Source organism: Phaethon lepturus, unplaced genomic scaffold, assembly GCF_000687285.1.
Source record: "Phaethon lepturus isolate BGI_N335 unplaced genomic scaffold, ASM68728v1 scaffold22037, whole genome shotgun sequence".
Classification (NCBI taxonomy): domain Eukaryota; kingdom Metazoa; phylum Chordata; class Aves; order Phaethontiformes; family Phaethontidae; genus Phaethon; species Phaethon lepturus.
The window spans coordinates 23294-36170 of record NW_010550055.1 but is presented as its reverse complement, the minus strand read 5'-3'; the positions used below and the strand labels follow the sequence as shown (position 1 = coordinate 36170).

The following is a 12877-nucleotide window of genomic DNA, read 5'->3' as shown; positions in this document are numbered from 1 at the left end:
TACGGCTGTTAAGAAAGGCTTCATTGTGTGGCTGTAATTCCCATACATTATGCACTGTAACAAACTGTGTACAATGACCATGTATATCTAGAAAATATGCATTAGAGAGAAGGGTCTGTTATGTCGATTACTCTATCACTGAGCATGGTTCACACCTGAAAGTGATTCTTTTATCCAGACTGCTTTAAAAAGCCTTGCAGGCTGAAGTAGGGAGATGTGCACTTCGACGCAAGCCCCAATGTAAGCTGCAGTGAAGTGTTGCATGTCCTCAGCCAGCTGTACTTCACACGGTTTCCTTCTCCAACAGATTGGGAAACAGAATGCCGTTTGATGCAGCCGCTGAACCTGACCATGCCCACGGGTCATTAAAGTCTGAATCAGACATTTTGCAGAACACACTACCTGAAAATGAGAAATTCTATTTTGATCTGTCAAGAATTATTGATAGGTGAGTTTTTTTGTTATCATAAATGCAAATGGTGATGCACTGGTTGAATTATGCCAAAAGATCGGTCAAATTTTCAAACTCAGAAATTGGAAAGGAAGAATCAGTTAGAGAAAAAACCCACATAGCCTCTGGTTGAGTACTGGTAGCAGTAGGAGTGTCTGCAGAAATGTTGATTGCATTGCCGTTCTGGCATGATGAATTTGAATTCATTCACGTCCCAAGAAGGGCTAAAAAATATATTGTGAAAATCTGGAAGTTATCTTATGAAATTAGCTTAATTTAATATGTGTAATAGATAACTTAAGCAAAGCAGTATGTTTACAAACTGAAAGTTATCAAAATGATATGAACCCAGGTTGTATTGTAGAGTTTATTTATTGTCCATTTCAGAAATGCAAGGCATGCTGATGGAATTTTCACCAGTGTCTACAGCCATCTTTTGGCTAAACTTGCTGTGAAGAGATATCTGCATTCGCTTATTAGAAAACGAGTTAGGTGAGGTGACACTTACATTAGGTAGAGTTTTTTTCCTAGATGGCTTCATTGGCAATTTTTTACCCTTCTGTACCTAAGTTCTCATTTTTGCAATTTAGAGATAATGAAAGAGAAATTGATATAATGATGGGGGAGCTGAAAATCCTATATAACAACTTAGTGGTATTTGTTACTAAATGAATACGTTACAATTTATTCCCGATACAGCTGTGAGGGGTAGAGCAACAGACACTGCACATAGCACTGATAGTAAATACTGGCAATATTATAATGATTACCATGCCAATTTGATAATTTTTTTTCTCTAGTAGTGTTTTTACTAGCTTGGTGGATGAATGGCAAAAGCAATCAAAATGATTGATTACTCAGTACTTACGTAACAACAGGGGAATGCTCAATGAAGTTACAGTGAACATAAAAAGGAATGCTTTTTTTTCATACGTAGAACCTATTGCCAGACATGGGAGAGCAGCATTCTAGAAGGATTCGAAAAAGAATGAGGCAAATCCATAGACAAGGGATCTGGATGCAACTTCCAGACCAGGACGTTCAAAAACTAAAGGTCGCAGGATGCTGGGAAGGATCACTGAATACTCCCCTTGTTTCCACATCCCTAAGCAGCAGCTACTGGGCAGTCTTGGGAATGGAATAGTAGAATACTTTTGGTCTGACCCAATATGACAGTTCCTTTGAGTGCCTACTTCATATGCTCAAAAGCCGAGTCAAAAGTAGGTCCTGTATTTATGTCAATGCTGCCTTTGTTCCAGAACGTATAATGCCAGTTTCTCATATGCTATAAACTAACATAGATCATTTAAAGCAGAACACACTGAGGCTTCCCAAGATCGTGCATGAAAACTAGATCTCCAAGTCTGGATTTCACAGGGTGTGTTTTGTCTCCCGATACATCCTAAAAGCAAGCATTTGTAGCTAAGTGTGCGATGCTACACTCTTGCTTTCCTCAGAGGCAGGCTCTGTCCTCATGAAGTTCAGTATGAACAGTGACCAGGTCCTTTAAGAGCTTACTGTGACTTAAACCAGTGGGCACCTTGGCATTGTACTACTGAAATATATTGATGCAAATGATAGAAATCGGAATAAAATCAGTTTATTAAAAAGAGTAACCTGGACTATGAGAACAGGCAAGAGGGAGTCGTGAAATCCATGCTCCGCCATTTGATCCTGCAGAATTCCTGGGACAGGGACTCTAGAAATCATTAAGTTGAGCAGAAGAAAGAAATCAGTGGAAGGTGTACCCAAAAAACTGAATACGATCCTTAAAATTTGATCCTTATTACTAAAATAGCTAGTAAGAAATAGAAGTAGTGGCTTCTTTTCAACAGAAGAAAGAAAGTTCCAAAGTCATAGTTGGAAATGACAGCTGAAATGAAAATTGATTTTATTTGATTTAATCAACACTGTAAAGTTTGTTTCACTCATTTAATGGCATCTGCTTTTAAATGGATATCATCTATTAATTTTTTCTTTGTAATTATTGTATTGCCAGCTCCCAGGACAGTCCTGTCAAACGCCACTCTGACGCTGTCTTCACTGACAACTACAGCCGCTTTCGAAAGCAAATGGCTGTGAAGAAATACTTAAATTCAGTTTTAACTGGAAAAAGAAGGTACTACAAGAAAGCAAATATATATTGTTTCCATACTTGTATGGTATTAAGGCAGAAAAGATTTATACCCGTGTATGTATAAAGAGATGACAAACAAAAGGCAATGAACATTAATGACTTTATAACATAGTTTATAACATGATTTTCAAATACAGACAGCGTTTTCTTCCAGACTGGAACAGACACTACAATCAGATTAGAATTAAAGAATAAAGAGGAGACAGCATCTGGCAATTTTAAAAAGCATCTGACAGATTCCTAAAATGGTTTCATCTATAAAAAAGCCTCTTAAGGAAAAATCCACGGAGCTATGGAACATGAACAACAATATTATAAAGAAAATGCACTATTTGTTGAAAATTTGCCTTTAAATAAACACATAAAATGAAAATTTAGAAGTCCCAGAAAGACCATGTGTCCTAATCAGTATAGGTGAGAAGTGCCAGCCTCTGTTTTTGCAGAACGTATATTCTGTTTGTGTATTTGCTCATTTAGACAACTGCTTTTAAATATCATGGCTCTTCACCCATTAAATGTGCTATTTCATGTGATTCATAACACTTTGGTAAAAGTGTAACAAAATGGGCAATAGATACAGCTAGAAGAAAGTTTGGTTGCTTGTTTGCTTTTTCTTCTGAGAGCTATAAAACTTGTTTCTGATCTGCAACAGCCAGGAGGATCTAAACCCCGCTAAACTTCGAGATGAAGCAGAACTTCTTGAACCTTCCTTTTCAGAAAACTATGATTCTGTAGATGAGCTGCTGAGCCACCTCCCGCTGGTATGCCCAGATTTTCTCTCCTCTTGCTACCTATTACTTGACTTGACCCATAAAATGAGATTATTCATACATGAAGTGTGACCTATCAGAAATGCAGAATCGTCTGGGAAGGAGCCATGTTCCATGAAACACTGCATGTTTCTATAGGGATTGTGTCTGAGTATAATAATAATTTTAATAACAATAATTAAGTTATCCCATGATTACTGTTATTGAAAATTCCTAATTAAACGGCACTAAATTCCTATTAATGGCACATTAATAACGCACCTAACTCACTTGGGTGTTTTGACTTGTGTGCACGCCAGCATAAAACCAGAATTGACTCATTTTTAATTTCAAAGATTATTATTTCTTCAGAAAACAAACTCAAAGGTTTTTCTTTTAACTAAAAAAAAGCTGCACATTTTGTTTAACATCTATTTCATTAGAAGGGAGTTTGCCCCTAGAACTAAGAGGATCAGCAACAGGAACCCTAGGCATTAAGAAAGCACTTGACTCCCATCTAAGGTGTCTGCAGAGGGATTGTCTGACATGCAAATATTACAGCTACTTTTTTTCCATTTAGCTACTTCTATTTTTCTAAAATCATTCAGAAATATGTTTCTTTGGTTTACTGAGATGTAAACGCTTCTACATCACAGCGCTTGCAGGGACATAAAATTGGAAGGGTAGTGTAGAAGTGAATCAGGCTTGGTCTTCTCAAAAGTGTGTTATGAAATTGATGATAGGGATGGTTTTTGGCATTCAGATGTGTATCAGCTAAAAGTAAGAAAAAAGGCTACTCTTGAAGATAACTTTTTTTGGGGGGGGAGGGGGATAAAAGAAAACACATTTCTCCAAACTGTTGTTTCCTTCCAAGACTGAAAGAAAATGTTCTTTTCCTTTCCACAAACGTGGTAGTCCCTCTTAAGTTCCCAAAGATTAGAAAGGACATAAACTGCTTACGCCTCAAGGAACAAAACAATTTGTAAGTGATGGGATTCAGGAAAGAAGTGTTCTTTCTAGGCAAGATTATTGCAAAAATGTCTGCTCCTGGATTCTGAACCTTCTAAAACTTCTGGCATTCACTAAGTGAGAGAGGGTAGTGGTGCCGCAGGTCGCGGGCGTCTCCCTGGAAATATTTTCGATCCTTTCCCTTTTTATGGACTGTACTGATGATCCAGCTCTCCCTATAGGCGAATGGCTTACTCGGTATTGACTGCTACTGGTCATGTTATCGCCGTGCCCAGTCGCTGAGGTAGCGTGTATCAAGCAACCTGAATTCGTGTATCCATTTCAAGGACACAGTTGTTCTCGAAGTGAGATGTTCTGCACTGTAGGCCAATGTGCAGTAACATTTTTGCCTAACCCTTCAGCCTCCCTTCGTCTTCCTACAGCCTGGTCTGCTGGCTGTAATGCCCGCCGAGCTCCTGTGAATAGCTCCATCTCATGCTTGTCGGGCCCAAGCGCAGCAGTTCTTTTATATCAAATGCTACTCCCGTCCGCTGTCCGCTTTTATACACCTCGTGATGCGACTGCTTACGAAAATTACTTTTAAAACGTATTTCTCCTTTGCTTTTCAGGACCTCTGAAGGACACCTGGTAAAGTCTATGACGAGAACAAGCTATTTTTGAGTTCCACATAGTATTTCAAAGAGATGACTGTAGTCATCAAACCAGAACAAATATGTTGTGAAGTGAAAGTTGTGATATATTTGTTTCTTATGTAATAAAAGTTGATATTTACATTGTAAATATTACTCTAGAGTTCTCTACTGAAAGCTGTACATAAGGATGCCAGTGTAACTCATGAGAAGTCTGTAAGTCCGTATGCTGTAAATCCTTTACTTCAATAAATTCATTTGAAAATGAGTATGCAGCTGACAAGAGCCCATCATTACTAATTAATTGGCTTATTGTAGGTGTGGTACAACTTCAGATAAGCCTGTATCATAATAGGGATACATTTCCAGATAGATTCATAAATAAGTGTAAACACATGAGGAAAAGTATGCACAAAGTGTGTAAAACTGCATTACAAAGATCTCTGAAGTTTACTGCTAAGCAAAAGGGAATGCTTTCCTAGCAGCTTACCAAGCAACTAGAGAAAATGAAAAAGCATTAGAAATTATTTTACCTCCAGCAGCATCTTTCCCACCTGTTCACATTTTTAATATTTCACAGTATACAAATTATATTAAGACCAGAAATGTATCCTTTATTTTCACTTGTGTTTTGGATGGTCAGGAGCTGACAAACATGCAAAGAATGCTATCCCTTGATTCGTTTGATGCCTGAAGTCAATGGTTATTCTACATTTAATTGTCTGTAGCTTTGATGATGACACTATTCCTTACATATAAAGTAGATCTGAAGACGCTTTACTATTTTTTCAGAATTGATGTAATTTACAGAATATGCAGACAATAAACCATTTTATTATCACAGCAAACTGTTACGGGTTTGAATCAGTGCTGCAGGTACCTGGAAGAGTAGAGGTGCCAGTAAGTCCTGTCTCTACTACAGTAAGAGAGGAAGACATTATTTTTCAACTGAGGTATACTATGCTGTATTAGAAAGACAAGCAAGTAAGCCTCCAGATCCCATTTCAACTGGAAATTTGCAGCTGGTTCACTGTTGCTGTGAATCATAATCTGGTTGTGTTCTATTAAACTTGTAAATTTAACCAACTGGATTATTTTCTACAGAGTTATGTACTGTTGTAAGGACCGACAGTTCCAGTGCAGTAAGGAAAGTGTGTGGTACTGCATGCACAACATATGAAATGCATATTCATGCATGATACCAGCCATAACAGTCCCATGACTCCCCTCCCACCTCCTAGAAAGAGATGAAATTTGAAGTAGAAAATCTTATCAGACCTACTTACAAGTTCAATTTGGAATTTCAAGTACATTTATATATCATACATATGCACACAGGCAGTGATAAAACTGATTTACAAGTTTCACTTAGAAGTTTACTGTTCTCATTTAGAAGGAAGCTTCAAACATGATAAAATTTGAGATTTATGCGGGCTAGTTCTCATAAATATGTAACCTTACTTACAAATTTTTTTAATATTGGCAACTGCATGTCAAAAGAAAACCAGCTTACGCAGATCAAGTGCTATAATTGCTATTTCTACCTAGCCTTGACAGAATTTATTTTAGCCTAAGCCAATGAATGGTTCACAAAAGTTGGATATAATTTTGAAATCTTCTATTGAAAAGTGATCATCTAATGGTGGTCGACTCTAAACGCCTATCTTATTATGAAAATTTGAGTGCAAAAGTGGCTTTGGAAATACTTGAAGGGTACCAACAGACTGATGCTTTAGTACTTAATTGGAAATTTTCTTCAGTGTAATTTGAACTTTGTTAGGATTTCTGTGATAAGTCATCTTTAAAAAAAAAGTTAAAAAAATTAACCAGAAGCAAAGCTGCATATGGTCTTCAAACACATAACTTTTTGTTTAAATAATACATAATGTTTACTCACTCAATTTAGAGTAACAAAAATTAGAGAGATCAAACTTCTGACTCCACAATTCCAGAATAATTGTTTTTGTAAATTTACCTTTTTTATTGATTTCCAGTTTACCAATAGGGCATATGATGGAAGAGCTTCTCTTCCATGTCTAATGTTTAATCTCCTCAGTACTTTGTTCTCCATAGAAAACTGCAGAACTTTAGAACATGTATTTCCTCTGTTACAATGGAGATGGAGCAGGTTACAGAAAAAAGGGGTGCTTATTAGGAAATCATATATATAATATATTAAAATACAAAATTAATACCTCAATTATTATCCCTAAAATAATACTGTGATAGCTTCCTCAGAGGCTTAGCAAATAGAGGCAGTCTAAAAGACATGCTAAATTTTATGTACATTTTAGCAAAACCTATCACTGAGAGATATTATCCTCCAGAATAATATACCTGAGTTGGTATTTGTGTTAAAGGATGGCTTTTAACTTGTCATAGCAACTTTTGACATTCTGTAGGAGATATAAGGCCCAATTAATACATTGAGACGAGTTAATTGTGGAAGTTGTAACTTTGTTCACCTCAGTTCCACAGGCAAGTCGTTATGGTAAGGTTAAATGGTAAAGTTGAATTAAAAATTGCAACATTTCACTGAATGAGACAAATTTTCAGTCTGTCAATGAGTCCTGACACATCACCGATCTTACAACCCATCTGCAAAATATCACAAGAGTGGTATCAAAGTGTTGTGTTAATTAGGAGAAGGAAAGGGGCAGCTCCAAAGAGAGTGTCAAGAGGAGTGCTGGGAGGAAAACAAATACCTGGGAGATTTAGAAGAGCATCCCTGGCAGAGAGAGTGCAACCACCCGGGAGGAAGGAATAAAACTGTGAGGTGTTATTGGGGTATATGTTAAAGAAACATCATGTTTCTCCAGAATTTCACTTCTAACACAGGGTAGGAATACCTGTGATCGTAGAGGATAGAACTCATTATTTTATTTTGTTTTATTGAATGGGTTTTGCTTTTTGGACCTACCTCATGGAGCTGCTAAAGAAAGGGACAGAATCACCTCTAAGTGCATCTTTACCAGCACTGGAAGGGGATATTTGCTGGTCCTGAATCCACAGAGAGGATTTGCGTGCTTGTGTGCATCTGTACAATCATCACCCACTCAAGAGCAACCCTCAGGACCGTGTATAAGATCGTGAGAATTACAAAAGTTGACAAAACATTTTAAAATTACAGCCAGTAAAAGCACATTAAAAATGAATAAAACCCAAACAGCTCCTCTGATATTTTAAATAGGTTTGAGGGACTATAAGTATTTGTTCCACCTGAAAGTCTGAGACAAAATTTCTGTCTGAAAATATGAAAATGGGTGCCTTGGATTCAAAGCATAGATATAACTTCATTTATAGGAATATTGATTTCTCCCCAAAGACAGACGTTTTGGGAAGAGATGTAGGTCTACAGGAACAATGCTTGCAAGGCATTAGGGGAAGGTAGATGGAAAAGGCTGTCTGCTACCTCTTGTGCTACTACCTATGCTTTCCACTAGCTCTTTTATTTTTCCCTAATTTTCTCCCTCCCTCCTCCACTTACCTCAAGCTCCCCCACTCTTTGTTAGTACCGTCACCTGTGGCTTGCAAAGCTAGCGCATGAACGCATACCTATGTTTTCGAGAAGAACAATTACAGCAGACCCTAAATTGATGCTGCAGCCACCTAATAACCGCCAGCCTTCGTTATGGAGGCGGGTATTGCAGAGAACCTGTCACAACCAGATGTGCAGGAGCAACCCGTCCTGCCCACAGACAGCCCCTGACTTCCCGCGGGGGCTTCCCATTTGGCTTGTGGCTGGCGCAGGAGGCTGACCTTTCCTTGGATACATCAAACAGAACATGGGGCCTCCCGGGGCCGACGCTGGCTCAGGCAACTACAGTATTTTCAGCTCTTCGCCTTTCTGCTTTGGAAGAGTCACATACAAATCGCTTGCCAGGTTGACAAGCTGGCTTAGGATTGGAGGTAGGAAACTAGACACCGGTCTTTTACATCGGTCTTTAAAAAAGTCTGAAGAACAATTTGATGCGCCTTCTGCTTTTGAAGTAGAAATGGGAAAAGTTTTACTTCAGTTTTATACAGGATACATGCAGCTCACTTAGTAGGGAGGGGAAAATACAGCTTTCCCTTGTGAGGATAAGTATTTTCAATAACTTAATTGATTGACATTTGTAAATAAAAATATGACTGATTATTCAAAGATTAAGCTGAAAGTGACATAAGTCATAACGGTACAGTGAAAAAGAAAATTCTCTCATCTAAATATCAACATTGTCATGGCAAGAACAATATTTTAAATAAAGCACGTTTTTGGGAAAGAATGGGGGTTGTTTCAATAATTAGGGGGAAAAAAGAGGATAAAGATCCTGTCCTTCCCTATTAAGTGAATTATTTAATACTAGATGGAGTTTTGCATAGGATAATACATTTAAAAGGATGTATGTGAGGTTGGATGCATAAGATCCATTTTCTGGCTCTTTTCTGGAACTGGTCTGGAGTTTAGAAGCCCTATTTCACATTTCAATGAGACCACAGGATCTAAGACCCTAAATTATTTCCAAACACGGGCTATAAATGCTTTTAATATGTTTATCCTATTACTCTATATTTGTCAAGTCAGAATTTGCTCTTATCTGACACATACCCTCTTTTTGGCATGGTGGAAAAGCAGAAGAGAAGCTAAAAACAGTCACTGTCTTCTACTGTTAGATGAGATGAATCAGTGAAGACCTTTCTACTTAGGAAATGTACACAGAGCAGCAATTTTTGCCAGTAGCATATGAAATAGCCAGGCCACCGACTGGGTAGGACGTACAGTACGTTACCAGTACAGAACAGTATGTTCTCTAGTTTTGGTTGTAAAATTACCTGATAGTGTTGCCACTTGGCCAAATGGTAGGAGCTGTCAAGGTCTTGCACATCAGTTTTTTGATAGAGAAGAAATCATTTATATGGAGCCTGGGTGAGTCCTAATTTTTTGCTTATTTTGTATACTATTGAACTGCTTTTTACTGGAAGTGGTCACAAGTATGTTTGGCAGATGCCTTATCACCATTTGTTGCTATTCTAACACAGCTCTTCATCTTTGTCTTTCAGCCAATCCCTCTTCTCATAATCACAGCCAGAACATCTGCACACTGTTTTAAGCAAGCAATTTTGCTTCTTATTAGGGAGTATAGAAAGCAAACTGCTGTATTCTAGGAAGAGTCTTCATGATGAAGCTAGGAATATATAATTTATGCAGAAAGACTGACTCTTGGTTAAAAAGTAAGAGGAGTTTGAAAAATTCTAGATTTGGTGCTGGTGGTTTCAGTCCTGCCCAGTGATTCCTTCCAGAGCAGTGTGTCATGCTTGGCATTACATAGCTGGTGCCAGAGCTCTGATCTTCAGAAGTGAAGCATGTAGTAGGAAAGAAGAAACTGGTAAATGTTGAGATGAATGCAGGTGAAAACTGTGTCTTCGAAAAAGTACCTGGTGTTAAACCTAGTTTATATATGGATTTTGTTCCCTCCAGGTTTAAGACTCTTACTTTGAGAAGAAAGGGGTCATCATCTCTTGCTGTCAGAGGACCTCACATCATGCAAATCCATTCATTAACTTAACAAACTCTATCAGGAAAACAGCTGGGTTGTTTATCCCCTAATTCTGCTGCTGCATGGCAGCTTCTGGATCTACTGGCTGTACTCACTGGGAATCTTCTTTTAACTGGCAACCTAAATGTTTGACAGACACCTTACCAACCATTTGTTATCATCCTAGTGTCCTCATTGTAAGAGTACCATTACTCTTCGGAGGGAGTTGTATTCCTAGATGTATTTACATATTTCTCTCCCAGCATTTCTCTCCCAGCCTTTGCTTCGTTAGGCTGAAGAAGCAAAGACTGTCTCGTCTCATCCTGTAAATTACTCTCCATTTCTGAGACTGTGTTGGAGTCCCATGCCCAGTGGGGTCATGGTCCCAAGTGCATTTAACACTCCTAAATTACAGGTTACCAGATGCAGCTTCACCTTCGAAATTACTAAATGACTCTGAATGTTTCTTCTTTCTTGCAGTCATCTTGGAAAAGTGACTCGTGTTTTTGAGGGCCTCTGTTTTGAGGGCCTTGGAAGAGCTGATTTTTCAGTCTGGGTAATTTTTTTGTTGCTTCTCAAACATTTCCGAGTTTCCAAAACTCTGGGGAAGCAGAATCACCAAGCGCTTGAAATATGTTACCTTTTTCGGGGGGTGGGGGGGTGGAGGGGGTGCCACTCAATCCAGTCTAACACACCTGTAAAGGAAAACTAGATTCCTAAACAGGCAGATGCCCAGGTGGTTAGGTCGTTTCACCTAGATCTCTGAATGCATCCTTTTACGTGGCTATAGCCTGTACTTTTTAATCCAGCTCCCTTAACTCTGCGTCTGAGGGAGATGACAAATGCACGCCTCATGCTGCCCTTCCGTCATCTGCGGTACCGGGCGGCTGGGTGGTGGCAGCGGCTCCCCTGGCCCTTTGCTGGCTCTTGGCAGCCTGAGGAAGGGGAGATGGAGGTCAGCTCACAGCGAAAGCTTAGCAGGTTATCGAGGAGACAGGGATAAAGAGAGCTGGATGTCCTTTGACTTGCTCTGTGAGTAATGAGTGGTAGAGGTTACACACTGGCTTGTCACCAACATTAATTCTTCGAAAGGAAGAAGGAAGAGAGCCGTGCAAGCACTCATTTGTGTATTTATGTCATGTGTATTAAAATACTATGCTAGAGTGTAGTGCCAGTGACAATGAGGGGCTGAGGGTCTCCTTTCATTAATAGCTAAAGGATTACAACAGGGATTACCTTCTGGATCATTAGTCTACTGCTGTGCAGGAATAAAGAGCTACAGCTGAGTGGACTACTTGGGTCATCGCTCTTTGATTTGTGATTCATTCTCTGTTCAGTACAGGTGAGAATACAAGTGCTTAATGTACCCTTCTTTCATAGAGAAGGGGTTTGATTCTGTAAAGATCAAATTTAATTGGGCATTGCACGTTCTGTAACTTTCAGGCTCCATTTATATGTATTTTCCCAAAGAATGGTTAATTCAAAATTTCATTTCCCTGGCCTTAGCCCAGTTGAATAGCTTTTGCACATTTACAATATTCTGAAGGGTTCTGGAATCATAGATGAGATAATTAGGTTGCTTTTCAGCTCTGGAACAAAAATTGAACTTTACTTGGTAAAGTCAGAATGACATTTCAATGTGACTTTTTCTTGGCTATTCTTTATAAATATGTTTGCAGGATCTAATTAATAACTAAGTGCATGGCCAATAGAAAATTTATCTTTATAATAAGGTCTAATCCATATAAATGTCCTATTTTATATTTCTAATTACATTACCACTTAACAATTCCTTGAGAGAAATCTATCAGAAATTCTCCTTCAGAGATGTACTGTGTTTTATACTAATTTTATGTTTACTGAATGATGAACTTAATGTAAAACCAGCATGGTACATAATTACAATGCATACAGATTACTGAATTATCTTCTGTTAAAAAGTGAAGGAATTAATGAAGGAGAACCTTTCTTGCCCCAGCTTTACTCTGTAGCTGCAATGCTAGACCACAGTGGAAAATATTGTGGTTTCAAGGACTTCTACACTGACTCTGGTAAAATTTAAAGCAGATTTTAGGCTGCTGTACTCCAGGCTGTTTGATTAGACTTTGTAAGAGCTGTGCATGGATAGAGGGGCTCTGGCAGGCTCAGGAACTAGAGTCTTCCAAATTCAGCCCACAACACACATACAGCTTAAAGAGCTTTCTTTTTAGCTAGCTCTGCACTGGTTGAGGACTTCTTTATACTGTGGATTTCCCTGGGTACCTACTATAACTTTAGGCTTCTTTGTATTGCTGGACATAAACAAAGGAATTTGAAAGAGCATCTCATTGTGACTTATCTGGATAAAATCACAGTACAAGTGTGACACTACAAGAAAGAGACAACTTTGTGGCATATTATTCATTGTGGGAGAATCTGCTGCTGAA

At 38.5% G+C, this 12877-nt stretch overlaps 1 protein-coding gene across 1 annotated transcript; it reads left to right on the top strand.

Moving 5' to 3' along the window:
* The first annotated feature begins 298 nt into the window (after positions 1 to 298).
* Positions 299 to 5194, top strand: LOC104615118 (VIP peptides). Its single transcript, XM_010290449.1, has 5 exons — positions 299 to 448; positions 839 to 943; positions 2451 to 2570; positions 3241 to 3349; positions 4915 to 5194. Exons 1-5 carry the CDS (start codon positions 321 to 323, stop codon positions 4921 to 4923), a joined length of 471 nt encoding a protein of 156 aa, XP_010288751.1. The 5' UTR covers positions 299 to 320; the 3' UTR covers positions 4924 to 5194.
* Positions 5195 to 12877: the final 7683 nt, after the last annotated feature.